At 40.9% G+C, this 18,865-nt stretch overlaps 1 protein-coding gene across 1 annotated transcript; it reads left to right on the top strand.

The window, feature by feature from the left end:
- Positions 1–1,068: 1,068 nt before the first annotated feature.
- On the top strand, positions 1,069–1,794 carry LOC138897558 (uncharacterized). Its single transcript, XM_070183540.1, has one exon. It carries the CDS (start codon positions 1,069–1,071, stop codon positions 1,792–1,794), a length of 726 nt encoding a protein of 241 aa, XP_070039641.1.
- Positions 1,795–18,865: the final 17,071 nt, after the last annotated feature.

Here is an 18,865-nt window from a genome sequence, read left to right as displayed (position 1 = left end):
ACTCAGTTTAGATTTCTTGTCCTAGTAGGTATCCAGACCTGGCCTCGTCACTACTCTACCGAGGTTAGGCTTGATACTTACTGGGTACCGTTGTAGTGTACTCATGCTACGCTTCTGCACATTTGTGTGCAGATCCAGGTACATCTACTTGTGCTGGACGCCAGCGATCGTACAGTTATTTCCGGAGACTTCGAGGTATACCTCCTCGACACTTGCAGGACTCAGAGTCACCCTTTATCATTTCCTTTTCTACTGTTTATCCTATTATCAGACAGTGTTGTATTAGAGATTTTAGTACATTTTGTAGAGCTTATGACTCAATTTCACTGATTTTTGGGATCTTGTTACTGATGTTCCTTTTTGGAGTTATTATGAGCTTTGTCAATTTATTTTATTATCTTGGTTTGTCATTTCTGTTAAGCTATTAATGAATTATAGGCTTACCTAGTCTTAGAGACTAGGTTTTATCACGACTACCGTAGGTGGGATTTTGGGATCGTGACAAGTTGGTATCAGAGCTCTAGGTTTATAGGTGTAAAGAGTCATAAGCAAGTTTAGTAGAGTCTTGCTGATCGGTACGAATACGTCTGTACTTATCTTCGAGAGGCTATGGAACTGTTAGGAAATTCCACTTCTTTGATTCCTTATCATGCGAATTTGTTGATTTCAAAATCTGAGTCTTTGTCTTTCTATTCTCTCACAGATGGTGAGGACATGCACTGCTAGATCAGATGATCAGACACTGCATCCCCTGCTAAAGCCGCGCGAGGCTGGGGTTGGGGCTGGGGAAAAGGCCAAGGAAAGGAACGTGCTGCAGCTAAAGCACTTGCCCGAGCAACGACTGAGGAGCCACCAGTAGCTCCGATTTGGGGACAGGGACCCTAGGTGCCTGTTATCGCCCCTGAACTTCAAGAGACCCTCGTATAGTTTTTGAGCAAGTTCGGCACTCTAGCTGAGGTGAGATTGATTCCCCTTGCACTAACTACAACTTAGGCTGGGGGAGGAGCTCAGACTCCCGCGGCCTGTACTCCAGAGTAGCGTGTCCACATTGATCAGGTTTTGAGTGTCATGCCAACACAACCCGTTATTTCGATTCAGTCTGAGGTTTGGCCAAAGGCATCTGAGGAGGAGCAGAGGAGACTTGAGAGGTTAAAGAAGTATGACCCTCCTACTTTTAGTGGCACAATTACCGAGGATGAGTATGGTTTTCTAGAGAAGTGCCACCGCATTCTCCGTACCATGGGTATTGTAGAGGTGAGCGGAATTGCTTTCACTATATTCCAGCTATCAGGAGCAGCATATCGGTGGTGGCAGGCTTATGAAAATGGTAGGAGAGCTAGTGCAACCCCACTTAATTGGGCTCAGTTTTTAGATATTTTCTTGAGAGAGTTTGTTTCCCAGACCCTTCAAGATGCATGGCACATAGAGTTTAAGCAACTGTGTCAGGGGACTATGTTAGTGTCAGAGTATGCTATCAGATTTAGTGAGTTGTCCCAACATGCACCTGCCTTGGTTTCTACAGTCAAAGAGCGAGTCCGTAGATTTATCGAGGGGCTCAACTATGGTATTAGATTCAGCATGGCTCGAGAGTTGGAGACGGATGCTCCATTTCAGCAGGTGGTAGAGATTGCACGGAGGTTTGAGGGTATGCAGGGCCATGTGACAGAGGACATGGAGGCCAAAAGGTCTCGAGATTCTGGAGGATATAGTGGTGCCTGCGCTCTGGTTGCAGCCCATCATGGCAGAGGCTATGTAAGCCACCCAGTTCATTCAGCACTTCCAGCTTCTATGTGATCCTACTATTCTGAGGTCTCAAGTTGCCCATTTTGCTCAGCAATGCCCAATACACCTCCTGCACGGAGTGCCTTTAGTGGTCAATCCAACCGACTAGGCCAGAGTCAGTTTCAGCAGCCACGCCCACCGAGAGCTTGTTTTGAGTGTGGCAATAACAAACATATGGTGAGGGACTATCCCAAACTTAGGAGAGGGTATCTCCACAGACTACACAGGCTCCACGGACTCCACAAAGTCCACAAGGTTCACATGCCATGGTTGCTGCTCCAGTTGCCGCTCCACCTGCACCGCCAGCTAGGGGTGGAGCTCAGGTGGGTAGAGGTCTCCCTAGAGGGGGAGGCCATGCTAGATTCTATGCTTTTTCGGGTAGGACGGACTCGGTCGCATCAGACACAGTCATCATAGGTATTGCTCCGGTATGTCATAGGGATGCTCAGTTTTATTTGATCCGGGCCCCACTTATTCATATGTGTCATCTTACTTTGCTCTGTATTTGGCTATATCACGTGATTCTTTGAGTGCTATTGTATATGTGTCCACGCCTATGAGAGATTTTTTTGTTGTAGCCCGTGTTTATCAGTCGTGTTTAGTCACTATTGGTGGTTATAAGACCGGAGTTGATCTATTGGTACTCAATATGGTAGACTTCAATGTGATCTTAGGCATGGACTAGTTGTCGCCCTATCATGCTATTTTGGACTGTCACGCCAAGGCCGTGACATTGGCTCTTCGAGGTTTGTCGCGGTTGGAGTGGAGGGGTACATTGGATTATGTTCCTAGCAGGGTTGTGTCCTTTCTTAAGGCACAACGAATGGTTGAGAAGGGGTGTGAGGCATATCTAGCCTTTGTGAGGGATGTTAGTGCTGATACTCCTACCGTTGAGTCAGTTTTGGTAGTGAGAGATTTCATAGATGTGTTCCCAGCAGACCTATCGGGTGTGTTGCCCGATAGGGACATCGATTTTAGTATTGACCTGGTGCCGGACACTCAACCTATTTCTTTTCCACTATATCGTATGGCACCAGTGGAGTTGAATGAGTTAAAGAAGCAGTTAGAAGAGTTGCTTGATAAGGGTTTAATCTGATCGAGTATCTCGTCTTGGGGTGCTCTAGTTTTGTTTGTGAAGAAGAAGCATGGTACTATAAGGATTTGCATCGATTATAGGAAGCTGAACAAAGTTACAGTCAAGAATAGGTGTCTACTACCGCGCATTGATGACTTATTTGACCAGCTTCAGGTTACTAGAGTATTCTCGAAGATTGATTTAAGGTTAAGGTATCATCAGGATTCAGACATTTCAAAGACTGCTTTCTGGATTCAGGATTCGTACATTTCGAAGACTGCTTTCTAGATTCAGTATGGCCATTATGAGTTTCTAGTGAAGTCATTTGGTCTGACCAACACCTCAGCAACATTTATGCACCTAATGAACAATGTATTCCAGCCATATCTTAATTCTTTCATCATCGTATTCATTGACGACATCTTGGTGTATTCCCGCAGCCGGGAGGATCACAAGTAGCATTTGAGGATTGTGATCCAGACCTTGAGGGAGAAGAAGTTATATGCAAAATTCTCAAAGTGTGAGTTTTGGCTTGATTCAGTGGCATTTTCGGGTCACGTGGTATCTAGTGAGGGGATTAAGGTAGATCTAAAGAATATTGAGGCAGTTCAGAGTTGGCCTAGACCGTCTTCAGCTACTGAGATTCGGAGTTTTCTTTGTTTGGCCGGGTATTATTGCTTTTTTGTAGAGGGTTTCTCATCCATTGTTGCACCTATGACTAGAATGACCCAAAAGGGTACTCCCTTCAGATGGTCTGAGGAGTATGGGGCGAGCTTTCAAAAGCTCAAGACTGTATTAACTACAACCCCAGTATTGGTGTTGCCGACCTATTCAGGGTCTTACATTGTATATAGTGATACGCCACATATTGGGCTTGGTGCTATGTTGATGCAAGACGGTAGGGTGATTGCCTACGCGTTCCGGCAGTTGAAGGTTCATGAGAAGAATTACCATGTGCATGACTTAGAGTTGGCGGCCATTATTCACGTATTGAATATTTGGAGGCACTATCTGTACGACATTTCATGTGAGGTCTATACCGACCATCGGAGTCTCCAGCATATTTTCAAATAGAAGGACCTTAATTTGTGGCAGTGGAGATGGCTAGAGTTGCTTAAATACTATGATATCACCATACTATATCATCCCGGGAAGGCCAATATGGTGGCTGATGCATTGAGTAGGAAGGCAGAGAGTATGGGCAATTTAGCATATTTACCGATAACAGAGAGGCCACTAGCCATGGATGTTCAGGCCTTGGCCAATCAGTTTATGAGATTGAATGTTTCGGAGCCTAGCCGAGTTATTTCTTGCGTGGTTTCTCAGTCTTCTTTGTATGAGCGCATCAAGGCGCGTCAGTATGACGACCTCCATTTGCTTGTCCTTAAGGACACGGTACAGCACGGCGATGCCAAGGAGGTTTCTATTGGTGATGATGGGGTGTTACGGATGCGGGGACAAATATGTGTTCCCAATGTGGATGGGTTGCGTGAGTTGATCCTTGAGGAGGCCCACAGTTCGTGGTATTCCATTCATCCGGGTGTCGCTAAGATATATCAGGATTTGAGACAACACTATTCGTGGAGAAGAATGAAGAGAGATATTGTGGATTATGTGGCTCGGTGCTTGAACTATCAATAGGTGAAGTACGAGCATCAGAGGCCGAGTGGTTCGCTTCAGAGACTTGAAATTCCTGAGTGGAAGTGGGAGCGTATTACCATGGATTTCGTTGTTGGGCTCCCACAGACTTTGAAGAAGTTCAATGCAGTATGGGTTATTGTGGATAGGCTGACCAAGTCAGCACATTTCATTCCGTGGTGACTACCTATTCTTCATAACAGCTAGCTCAGATCTATATCCGTGAGATTGTTCTTCTCTATGGTGTGCCAGTGTCCATTATATTGAGGCACGTAGTTTACATCACATTTTTTGAGAGCCATGCAGCATGAGTTAGGCACATGGGTTGAGTTGAGTACAACATTTCACCCCAGACAGATGTGGCAGTCCGAGCGCACCATTCAGATCTTGGAGTATATGCTAGGTGTCTGTGTTATGGATTTTGGGGGTTCATGGGATCAGTTTCTACTACCTGCAGAGTTCACCTACAAACAGTTACCAATCAATTATTTAGATAGCTCCTTATGAGGCCTTATATAGGAGGCAGTGCCGGTCTCCAATTGGTTGGTTTGAGCCGGGTGAGACTAGGTTGTTGGGCACTGATTTAGTTCGGGATGCCTTGGAGAAAGTCAAGTTAATTCAGTGTCGGCTTCGTACAACACAGTCTAGACATAAGAGTTATGCTGATCGGAGAGAGGGTTTTGCTTCGGGTTTCAGCCATGAAGGGTGTGATGAGGTTCGAGAAGAAGGGCAAGTTGAGCCGTATGTATATTGGTCCTTTTGAGATCCTAGAGAGGGTTGGTAAGGTGGCCTACAGACTTGCATTGCCACCTAACTTATCGACAATTCACCCGATGTTCCATATTTCCATGCTCCGGAAGTATTATGGTGATCCATCACATGTATTAAATTTCAGCTCAGTCCAATTGGACAAGGATTTGACTTATGTTGAGGAGCCGGTGGCCATCTTGGACAGGCAAGTACGAAAATTGAAGTCACAAAATATTGCTTTGGTGAAGGTTCAATGGAGGGGTCATCTGGTCGAGGAGGCGACCTGGGAGACCGAGCACGACATGCAGAGTCGTTATCCTTACCTTTTCGTCACTTCAGGTATGTCTCTATGCACGTTCGAGGATGAACGTTTGTTTTAAGAGGGGGAGAATGTAAAGACCTGACCGGTCGTTTTATGTATTTGAGCCCCATCTACCCTTTTGATGCTTCACACATGTGTATTTATTGTTTTATGACTTGCGGGTTGGTTAATTTTTTTTCGGAAAGGTTTCGGGTTGATTTGGACCCTTTGATTCTTAATATAGAAGCCTAAGTTAAAAATGTTGACCAATGTTTGACTTTTATAAAAAAACGACCCCAGAACATTGTTTTGATGACTCCGATAGGTTCGTATCGTGATTTTGGACTTAGACGTATGCCCTGAATCGAATTTGGAGGTCCCTAGGTTGATTTGACTTGTTTTGCCAAAAGTTGGCAATTTGAGGTTTAAAGATTTTCCCAAGTTTGACTTTTGGCTATCGGGTTTGAAATTTGGTTTCGGGATTTGAAATATGTCCATTTTTCTATTTGACTCTTGCCTGCAAAATTTGGTGTCATTTAGAGTTGATTTGATAGGAATTAGATGATTGGTTGCAATTCTAGAGGTTCTTGAAATTTTCTTTGAAATTCATGCGTTTTGAGGCCCGATTCGTAGTTCTAGATGTTATTTTTTTATTTGGATTGTGCGAGCGAGTTCGTATGATGTTTTAAGACTTGTGTGGGTGTTTGGTTTGGAGCCCCGAGGGCTCGGGTGAGTTTTAGACGTGTTTCGAAAAGGTTTGGACTCAAAAACAAGTTGTTGGTGTATTGGTGCTGCAATTGTCGCAATTACGAGCACCAACATCACAATTGCGAACATGACATGAGGCACACAGATATCGCAATAGCGATATATGGTTCGCATTTGCGAAGTCTAGGCTTACGTGGGTTAGGTCGCATTTGTGACAATTTGGTCGCATTTGCGAGGAGTGCAGACTTTGCATTTGCGAGGTCTGTGTCGTAATTGCGACATCTCCTGGGCTTGTCAGGTGCCGCATTTGCGAGCCTTCCATTGCAATTGCGAGGGTTTTGTCACAACTGCGACATCTGCAACTTAACAAAAGGGTTGAGAGTCGGGATTTCACCTCATTTTCTCTCATTTTAGAACCCTAGACTCGGTAGGAGGCGATTTGGATAGGGGATTTTCATCTACAATTATTGGGTAAGTAGTTTAATCAACTTCCAACTATATTTTATGATTATATATGAGATTTAACAACAGATTTATGAGAATCAAAGAGGAATTTTAGGGAAATTTTTTCCAAGTTTTAAAAAGTGAAAATTTGGGATTTGGGGGTCGATTTGGACTCGGATTTGAAAACAAAATACATATATGGAATCATGGGCTATGGGTAGTTGGGATCTACCCTTGGACCCAGGTATGAACCGGACGAGCCCGGGGTTGACTTTTGTTGACTTTTGGGGAATTGAGTAAAGATCATAGCTTTATTAATCGTAATTGGTTTCTCTTGCATTGTCTGATGTTATTAAGTCATTTTTGGTTAGATTTGAGCCGCGCGGAGGCGAATTTTAGGGGACAAACTATTTTTGAGGGTTGATTTGGCCTAGTTAAGGTAAGTATCTTGTCTAACTTTATGTGGGGGGAAGCTACCCCTTAGGATTTGGGTTGATTGTGGTATTTGAATTATGTGAAAGACGTGTACACGAGGTGACGAGCGTGTACACAGGCTCATATATGGTATTTTGACCGATTTAGACTCTTAGGCTCTTTCATGCACTTAATTGGAAATTATCATATCATGTTATATCTTCCATTGTTGAATTGATCTTACATGCTTTACTTGATATTGTTATCACATGTTTTATCCTTTATTGTCAAGCATGCTCTTATATGCCTTAATTGACGTTGTTACCTCTCTTATTGTCATGTGCTTCTTTTGTTGTTGAATTATTCTTATTTGTAGTTGTTATTTCATGATATATCTTCGTGTTGAATTATTCTTATGCATTAGACGTAGTTTCTATTTCATACTATCTTTTCGTTGTTAAGCTTATGTTATACTCTTGGATTGGAAGTTGTCATTTGGTGGAAATAACTTCATTTTTAGTTATTGAAGCTGAAGTTATGGAAACTATTATCACATTGAGGTTGAAGCTATTGATTATTGAGATATCTCTCCTTATTGAGTAATTCACATTCATTCTTGTTATTATTGAAATTCTTGTACATGTTGTGGTCGAGGCGTGGGCTATATGTTGTGGAACATTTGTATTATTGATTTTGGCAAGTGTTGTGGCATATGGAGACGTGTGGTGCGAGTTGACTATTGTGTTTTGCATGCGGTGGTATAAGAATAGGGGTTGATACGCATGTTGTGAGATAATATGGGATTTATACGCATGTTGCTAGTAAGGGAATTACTTGAAGCTACGCGATGAGATAAGTGGGCTAAAACGCATGTAGCTATTTCGGAAAAAATGTTTTGAAATAAATGCAAAGGCGAATGTGGTGATATAAGAAAGATTGTGATTGTGACTTGTGAAATGAGATTATGAGGTGGGTTACCTCGGTTGTGATTCTTGTTGCTCATTCTATGTGAAAAAGGGCTTGTTGGTTGAACAATTCTTGTTGTTTCTTCATTTGTCTTAATTATATTTGCCCATATTTGATTGCTTATTGTTCTTATCATGTGTTCATCCCTTGTTGCCCTTACTGTCTTAAATTCCATTTTCAGTTTACATTATTGTAATGCTTTATTTTTATTTATTTACACACTTTCCATTATTAGACTATTATACTTTTGTTTAATATTTTGGTCCTAGTAGGTGTCTAGACTTGGACTCGTCACTACTCTACCGAGATTAGGCTTGATACTTACTGGGTGCCGTTGTGGTATACTCATGCTATGCTTGTGTACGTTTTTGTGCATATCTAGGTACATCTGCTCGTGCCGGACGCCAGTGATCGTACAGTTATTTCCGGAGACTTCAAGGTATAACTGCTCGACGCGGAGTCACCCTCTGTCATTTCCTTTACTACTGTGTGTCCTATTATCATACATTGTTGTATTAGAGATTTTAGTACATTATGTAGAGCTTATGACTCAGTTCCACTGATTTTGGGGATCTTTTTACTGATGTTCCACTTTGGAGTTATTATGAGCTTTATCGGTTTATTTTATTATCTTGGTTTGTCATTTCTGTTAAGCTATCAATGAATGTTAGGCTTACCTAGTCTTAGAGACTAGGTGCCATCACGACTACCTTAGGTGGGATTTTGAGGTCGTGATAGTACAACACTATTTGGAATACATAAACAGTAAAATAAGTAATGAGGGTGACTCCGAGGCCTGCGAACAGAACAACATGGATACCTTAAAGTCTCTAACAAGCTCTAGCACCTCTTAACGATCAGCTCGTCTTGAAGTACCTGGATCTACAGAAAGAATATGCAGAAGCATAGTATAAGTATACCATAATCAGTACCCAGTAAGTATCAAGACTAATTTCGGTGGAGTAGTGATGAGGTTTAAGTCATGATACTCACTAGTCAAATAACTTGTGCAAGATATCAAGGAAAAACTGACAACAGAATATATAACATAATAATTATCAACAACCTCCTAGAGCGTGAATGTGATGACTCGATAGGTCATCTTTAAATTTAACATTTAATTCTGTGCTCCAAGACCTCGAATAGCACCATTCAACACTCCTCTACTTGCGTGCGCAGTCCATATATTTTTCTGGAAAGCTTTTATGTAAAAATTGATAAAAATATGAAATAGTGCTTTAAAACTCACTTAAGTTGACTTCGGTCAACATTTTGAGAAAACGGATCCAGATCAGTATTTTGACGGTCCCGGTGGATCCATATCATGATTTATGACTTAGGCGTATGCCCTAAATCAAATTCGAAAGTCCCTAGCTCGAATTATCGCCATTTGACGAAAACTAGAAACTTAAAGGTTAGAGAATTCCAAAGTTTGATCGTATATTTGACTTTATCGATATCGGACTCGGATTGAAATTCTGAGAGTTGGAATAGCTCCGTTTTGTCATTTGGGACTTACCTGCAAAATTTGAGGTTATTCCGGATTGATTTGACATGTTTCGACACGAGTTATAGAATTGAAATTTTCATAAACTCATAAGTCTGAATCGAGTTGTGATTTGTAGTTTCAACATTCTTTGACGTGATTTGAGACCTCGAGTAGGTCCGTGTTTTATTAAGGGACTGGTTAGTATAATTGGACGGGGTCCCGAGTGGCTCAGGTGAATTTCGAACGAGATTCAGATCGCTTAGAGCATGTTGAAAGAAGCTGGTTCTCGGCTGAACCTGTTGCAATCGCACATGTGAAAGGTGACCGCAGGTGCACAGCCGCTTCTGCGAATGCAGGACCGCAAATGCGGAACCTCACGCTTCTGCGGCTCCATCAATGCTTCTGCGCAAATGCGACTGGAATGTCCGCAGATGCAAAATTTTGCCTGGTAGCCTGGCATCACAAATGCAAGCTTTGTCTTGCAAATGCGAGTCCGCAGATGCTGAACTTGTGTCCGCAGATGCAAAAAGACTGGACAGAGTCCATAAATTCGGAAGTTGCCATTTTTACTCATTTTTGAGTTTTAAGTCCCGGATTTAGGCGATTTCAAAGGGATTTTTTACAAGTTCGAACTGGGTAAGTGTTTCTTATCCTATATTATTTATATTTCATGATTCCATACTCATTTACATCATGAATCCGTGAATTTAGTGGGAGAAAATCATATTTTTGTAAAATCTTCCAAAAATGTAAAATGAAGATTTGAAAGGCAATCCGATGTCGGAATTCGATAATTTTTGTATGGTTGAACTCGTTTTGGAATGAGTGTTTGGATTCCGTAATATTTCATCGGGTTCCAAAAAGTGGGCCCCATGTTGACTTTTTGTTGGCTTTTTCGAAAATGACTAAAATTAAGTCTTTTTCGAATTGTGAATAATTTCTAAAGCTCAAATTGAATTGTTGGTAAATAAATTGCTAGGTTTGATTGGTTTGGAGAATAATTCGAAAGGAAAAGCCATGGTCGAGTGATCACTTGAATTGCGAAGCAAGGTAAGTATCGTGGTTAACCTTGACTTGAGGGAATAGAACCCTTTAACTATGTGTTATGTGAATTTCATGTATAGTGACGTATAGACGAGGTGACGAGTGTCTATACGTCGTCAAATTGCTTGCTTCCATGTCTTTACGAATTTCATTAATTATTTGGTTTCATGAATTAATTGTTATATTAATTGATTCTCTTATTTTCATTGCCTACTATTATGCCTTGATTTCATGCCTTAATTGCTACATGTTTATTTAATTTTTGTGCCATAATTGCTACTTGATAATTAGCATTTCATATATTAAATTGACTATCTCCTCCCTGATTCTACACCTAATTGTTACTTGCCCATATTTGTTTCTTACATAATTTATAATTGTTGTATACTTTGTTGCCTAATAATTTCTTATTAATTGTGGCATTTATTGAAGTAGTCTTACGTATAAGTTTTGTTAATTTATATTGTTGGAGCGGGTTGCACGCCGCAGCGAGATTTATTCGAAAAATTATATTGTTAGATCGGGTTGCACACCGCAACGGATTTTATTTTAAGTTTATATTGTTGGAGCGGGTTGCACGCTATAACGGAATTTAATTGAAGGATTATATTGTGGGAACGGGTTGCACGCCGCAACAGAATGATAAAAGAAATAATTGATTTTGACTACCGAATTGACCTCAATTATGGATATGATTTACCTGTTTTACCTCTATTCCTGTTATTATTATTATTTTGCGTATAAGTTAATGTAAGCGACCTGCTTTAGCCTTGTCACTACTTCGTCGAGGTTAGGCTCGGCACTTACAGAGTACATAGGGTCGGTTGTACTCATACAACACTCTGCACTTCTTGTACAGATACCGGAGTTGGTCCCAACGGTGTACTGTAGATTTGCTTTGATTTAGCTATCAGAGGAAACTTGAGGTATAGCTGCACGACGTTCGCAACTCTAAAGTCTCCTTCTACTTTATCTTAGCTGTGTGCTTTCTTTCAGACAACTTTATTTTATTCAGACCCTTATTTGTATTATTCTAGAAGCTCGTGCACTTGTGACTCTAGTTTTGGGATGGTATTTCGACATCGTTATTATTTTGGTTTGCTCACTTTAAATTCAGACATTATTCTAGTTGTTTGGATTCTTTACTATTTGATTAAAATGAATTGTTAAAAAATGGTTAAAACTATTCTAACGTTGGCTTGCCTAGCAAGTGAAATGTTAGACGCCATCACGGTCCCGAAGGTGGAAATTTCGGGTCGTGATAGTGAAACAACAACTCAATGTGGAATAACCTTTCTTTACCAACCAAAATGTCAAATAGGAGTGGGGCATGCAAAAGCATATCAAATCAACCAACAAATCATCAAAACACAAGGTAGAAACATTTAAGAGAACAATTATGTGATCAAAACATCAACCTCGTTCCAACACATGAACAATATCAAGGTGTCACGACCCCGATTTCCCTCCGCAGGATGTCATGATGGCACCTAGTCTCTACGACTAGGTAAGCCTAACAATAATAATAACTGAATAGATATACATTAACGAATTACTGAAAGCAACTGGATAATAGATAAAAAAAAGCCTTCCGAAAATAGAATCTCACACTAACACCCCAAAACCTGGTACAACTGAGTTATAAGCTCTACAAAGTATAACAAGAGTAACTACTACATCACTGTCCGAAAGGAAATACAACAATAATGAAAATAAGGGAAGGTGACTCTGAGGCCTGCGGGCGCCGAGCAGGCATACCTTGAAGTCTCCGGTAAAAGCAGCTAGTAGGAAATCTCTATTGACCAGCACGAGCGGGCGTACCTAGATCTGCACAAAAATATGTGCAGAAGCATTGTATGAGTACACCACAAAGGTACCTAATAAGTATCAAGCTTAACCTCAGTAGAGTAGTGACGAGGTCAGGTCAAAATACCTACTAGGATATGAAATAGACAGTATAAAAAGGTAATACGGTTAAGCAACGAAACGTAAAGAATAACTGATATGGAACAAGACAATAGCAAGAACTAGTACCAGAAGTTAACAATAGAAATAACATCGAAGAAGCAACTAAAGTGCTACAATGATCATGTACGGACTACAACTTCTAGAATAATAAAGAATGAAGTAACAAGAAATATTCCTTCCGCAACACTTTGCAACATGAAACAAATAGCAAGAAGCACAATGAGGTACCGCCTCATGTATAATGAAATCAAACCGAGGTACCGCCTCGTATAATCAAAAATCACAACCGAGGTACCGCTCGTATTCACATTTCTCAATTTCAATCACAATCTTTCCTTATACCGCCACGCGAGCCTTACATTTGAAAGTAGGTTTTGAAACCCGAAATAGCTACACACACTTTAGCCCACCTTATGACGTCGTGTGGCTTCATGCAGTTCCCCTACAAGCAATCATGCACATAAGGCCCACCTTATACCGCCGCATGTACATCAACCCAAACCTTATACCGTCGCATGCATGTCAATATCATATCACAATAATAATTCGCACCACACACGCCCATATCTCACAACTTGCCAACAACAACAATATCAATGTTTCCACAATAATAGCCCATGGCTCCAACACAACATATACGAGAATATCAACAACAACAATGGATGAAAAATGCTCAACAAGATAGATGTTTCAACAATAACCAATATCGTCTCAATGTATTAACGAGTTCCATAACTTCAACACCAAATAACTCAACGATGAGAGAAATAATGTATAACTACAATATTAGATAAGACTAATTTCACAGTAAAAGAGATAATATTCAAAAATGAGTCTCAAATAATGGAAATCAACAAGTAAAGGGATAACATGAATAATTACTTGAACAATGATAATTAACAATGAAGAAATAACATGTAACAATAAAGGAGACAACACGTTCAACTAAAGCATGGGAGCAATATAGCAAGTAGGATGTAGAACAAGTACTAAACAAGTCAACTAAGGCATTTAAGGATGACTACGAGAGTTTTAGAACATAATAGGGCATTTCAATTAAAGCATGAAAACAGTATAAGTAGCCTAAACCGGTCAAATACTACGTACAACCTGTGTACCCACTCGTCACCTTGCGTACGCGGATTTCACTTAGCACAAATGAGTCAAACAATACCAATCCTAAAGAGTAGTTCCCCCACACGAAGTTAGGCAAGACACTTACCTCAAGTAGGCCAATTCAACACTCGAAAATAGCTTTTCCTTTACAATTCGCCTCCACACGGCTCAAATCTAACCAAAACTTGACTCAATATCATCAAACAATGCTAGGGAATTCAATTGCAATAGATAAAGTTATGATTTTTACACTTTCTCAAAACGTAAACAAAAGTCAATTCGGACCCACCCGGTCAAAACCCGGGGCCTGCTCGGTCAAAGCCCGGGTCCAATGGTAGATTCCGTCTACCCATGACCCCCACGAGTTCATATATGTGATTAGTTTCAAAATCCGAGTCCAAATCGACTCTCAAAACTCAATTTCTTATTTTTCAAAAACATGACAAAGTTTCATAAATTTCTACTTTGATTCACATGATTTTGATGTTAAAATCTAAGATATGTTGATGGAGTATGATTACAAATAGACTAGAATCACTTACCCAAGATTTGTAGGTGAAAATCCCCTCTCCAAATCGTCTCCTACCGAGTCTAGGGTTCAAAAATGAGAGAATGAAATCAAAAATCCTTTCCCTCAGCTATTTGATCAGTCGCAGATGTCACAATTGCGACCTGGGGTTCGCAATTGCGAACCGCGCAAATGCGAAGAATCTCTTGCAAATGTGAAAACCCTCCTAAAAAGCCAACAAAAGTCAACTTTGGGGCCGCCCGGTCAAAACCCGAGTCGAGGGGTAAATCTCAACTACCCGTAACCCATGAGTCCAAATATGTGATTGGTTTTCAAATCCGAGTCCAAATCGACTCTCAAATCTCAAATTTTTATTTTTCAAAACATAGTCAAAAATCCCAAAAACTTCTCTTCAAATTTCATGATTTTGATGTTAAAATCCATAAGTGATCAAGTTATAATATCAAAAGTGAATGAAAAACACCTTTCCTAAATCGCCTTCCACCTAGCAGGGGCTCAAAATATGATGAAATGAAACTAAGCCCCAAAATCGCATTTGCGACCGGAGGTTCGCAAATACAACCTCCGCAAATGCGACCAACTAACCGCAAATGCGGAGATTGCCAAGCCTGGATAAAGTCGCAAATACGACCAAAACTTTGTATTTGCAAAGTCAGCTCATGTCGCAAAAGCGACCAATGGATCGCAAATGCGTCTGCCCATGCCTAGGTCCCCCTTCGCAATTGCGAGACTTGCATCACAATTGCGAGTCCTGACACCCCTGCCCACTTCCGCAATTGTGATAGATCCTTTGTAAATGCGATAATCGCAAATGCAAACTAGTGCTCGCATTTGTGAGACCTGCATCACCAGTAAAACCAGCAAACTAAAACAAGTCCAAAATACCCCGAAATAGATCCGAAACATCATAAAAACTCCCTCGAGAGCTCAAAACACCTAAATAATATTCGGAACCACGAATCAAGCACCAAAATGCATAAAAATCGCAATAAAACTCAAGAACTTCAAAAATTACAATCATGTTTTCGATTCCCACCAAACAAACTCAGAATTACACCAAACTTTGCACACAAGTTTCAATTGAAAAAACACAGAATTACACCAAACTTTGCACACAAGTTTCAATTGAAAAAACAAACCTATTCGAACTCTCGAAACCAAAATCCAAATCCGATAGACACAAAGTCAACCTATGGTCAAACTTACTGAAATTCAAAACCTTCAAACTGCCAACTTTCGGCAAAAAGAGCCAATTCATCCTATGAACCTCCAGAATTCAATTTCGGGCATATGACTAAGTCCAAAATCATGGTACGAACCTATTGAAGCCACCAAAACACCACTCCAGGGCCGATTTTACAAAAGTCAAATATTGGTCAACTTTTCCAACTTAAGCTTCCAAACTAGGAACCAAGCATTCTAAATCAACCCAAAACCTTCCTAAAACCAAATCAACTATCCATGCAAGTCAAATAACCACAAATACACATACAGGAAGCTTCAAAAGGGAAAACAGGGCTCAAAGACACAAAATGATTGTTCAAGTCGTTACATTCTCCCCCTCTTAAACAAACGTTTATCCTCGAACAAGTATAGAGACATACCTGAAGTGCCAAAAAGGTGAGGATATCGTCTCCGCATATCATACTCGGTCTCGCAAGTTGCCTCCTCGACCGGTTGACCTCGCCACTAAACCTTCACCGATGCAATGTTCTTCGACCTCAATTTTTGGACCTGCCTGTCCAAAATGGCCACCGACTCAACATATGTCAAATCCTTGTCCAACTGCACTGAGCTGAAATCTAACACATGTGACTGGTCGTCATAGTACTTCCGGAGCATGGAACCATGGAACACCGGGTGAACACCCGATAAGCTGGGTGGAAAGTTAAGTCTGTAGGCCATCTCACCAACTCTCTTTAGAATGTCAAAAGGACCAATATATTGAGGGATCAACTTGCCCTTCTTCCCGAACCTCATCACACCTTTCATGGGTGTAACTCTGAGTAGAACCCTCTCATCACGAGCCTTCCTATCAGCATAACTCTTTTTCCTGGACTCGTTGTATGAAGCCACTCTAGAATCAACTTCACCTTCTCCAAAGCATCACGAACCAAATCACTGCCCAACAACCTAGCTTCCTCTAACTCAAATAAACCAACTAGAGATCGATATTGCCTCTTATATAGCGCCTCATACAGAGTCATCTGGATGCCCGACTGATAGCTGGTAATGTAGGTGAACTTTGCTAGCGGTAGACACTGATCCTAGTGACTCCCGAAGTCAATGACATAGGCTCGTGACATGTTCTCTAAGATCTGAATAGTGTGCTCGGATTGTCTGTCAGTTTGGGGATGAAATATCGTACTCAGTTTGATCTGTGTGCCCAACTCAAGTTGCATGACTCTCTAAAAATACGATGTGAACTACGTGCCTCGATCTGAGATAATAGACACTGGCATACTATGCAGGCGAACGATCTCTCTAAGATAAATCCGAGCCAACTGCTTTGAAGAGTAGGTAGTCATGACTGGAATGAAGTGTGCAAACTCATTCAAAATTTGTCCACAATGACCCATACAATGTCAAATCTCCTCAAGGTCCATGGTAGCCCAACCACAAAATCCATGGTGATACGCTCCCACTTCCACTCTGGAAAACAAATCGTTCAGTCTTAGATGCTCATAATTAACATGTTAATAGTTCAAAAATCATTCCACATAATCAACAATATCTTTCTTCATCCTTTTCCACAAGTAGTGCTGCATTAAATCACGATACATCTTTGCGGCGCCCAGATGAGTGTAATACTGGGAACTATGGGCCTCCTCAAGAATCAATTCTCACAACCCATCCACACTGGGCATACAAATCGAGCCCTGAAGCCTCAATACCCCATCATCACCAATAGTAACCTCCTTAGCATCATTATGCTACATTGTGTCCTTAAGGACAAGCAAGTAGGGATCATCATACTGGCGCGCCTTGATGCGCTAAAATAAAGATGACTGTGATACAACACAACCAAGAACCATGCTAGGCTCTAAAACATCCAACCTCACAAACCTATTAGCCAAAGCATGAACATCCAAAGTTATCGGTCTCTCCCTAGCTGGGATAAAAGCAAGACTCCCCATGCTCTCAGCCTTCCTACTCAAAGCGTCGGCCACCATATTGGCCTTCCCAGGATGATAAAGAATGGTAATATCATAGTCCTTTATTAGCTCTAACCACCTCCGTTCCCTCAAGTTCAATTCCTTCTGTTTGAATCGGTGATGAAAACTCCTATGATTAGTGAACACCTCACAAGACACACCGTAAAGATAGAGCCTCAAAATCTTGAGGGCGTGAACAATGGCTGCTAACTCCAAATCGTGCACTGTGTAGTTCTTTTCATGGGGCTTCAACTGACGTGAAGCATAAGCAATAACCATACCATCCTGCATCAATACACATCCAATGCCAACCCGTGAAGCATCACAATAGACTGTATATGAACCCAATGCTGAAGGCCAAACCAGAATTGAAGCTGTAGTCAAGTCCATCTTGAACCTCTGAAAGCTCTCCTCACACTCGTCAGACCACATTAATGGGGCACCCTTCTGAATCGATCTAGTAAAAGGAGCTGCAATGGACAAGAAACCCCTAACGAAGCGGAGATAATACCCAGCCAAACCTAGAAAACTTCGGATCTCAGTAGCGGTAAAAGGTCTGGGCCAACTCTGAACTGCCTTAGTCTTCTTCGGATCCACCTTAATCCCCCTCACTGGACACCACGTGATGCAAGAATGACACTGAGTCTAATGAAAACTCACACTTGAAGAATTTAGCATATAACTTCTTCTCCCTCAAAGTCTGGAGCACGATTCCTGGCTGCGAGACTACACCAAAATAACATCAATAAACACAATGATGAAGGAATTGAGGTAAGTCTGAAACACGTTATTCGTCAAGTGTATGAAAGCTACTGAGGCATTGGGCAGCCCAAAAGACATCACTAAAAACTCATAATTCCCATAACAGTTCCTTAAGGCCATCTTATAAATATCTGAAGCCCGAATCTTCAACTGATGGTACCCGATCTCCTGTAAATCTTTGAGAATACTCTAACATCCTGAAGCTGATCAAATAAATCATCAAAACGCGGTAGTGAGTATTGCACCCTATTTTGCACAGGTCAAAACAAGATTCAACTAGTGGCTCTTCTGATGTTGATAAAAGAGAGTCGCCACCTAATATTTAAGATATATTAGGGTACCTATGTGTTTATAAGATTATTATCCTAATGGTTCGCAAACGGGTAAGATTTGGTAAGGGTTCTAATTATTCTAAGGGGAAGGTGTTAGGCATCACTTAAAATCTACCTGAGGTAACTCCTTAAACTTAGGCTAGGTTTGGGGAAAGGAATGTCTATACTCTGCTTAGTCATGTGCTTAAAGTCTGTAACATATTCTAAGTCTTGCTCAAAAAATCTATTATTTTGAAATGAGGGTTGTGTATGTACTCTGAAAAGGAGTTATAGGTTTTTAAGGTTTTATAACCTATGAGAATCCTTTGGAAATGTTTATGCTTCCAAAGTTGAGAAGAAAAATCTTGTGATAGACTTCTATATTTTGAAAGAAAGTTCGAATTTTTATGTAT

Source organism: Nicotiana tomentosiformis, chromosome 8 (genome assembly GCF_000390325.3).
Source record: "Nicotiana tomentosiformis chromosome 8, ASM39032v3, whole genome shotgun sequence".
NCBI lineage: Eukaryota > Viridiplantae > Streptophyta > Magnoliopsida > Solanales > Solanaceae > Nicotiana > Nicotiana tomentosiformis.
The sequence above is the reverse complement of the archived record's forward strand: the minus strand, read 5'-3'. Positions and strand labels throughout refer to the sequence as shown.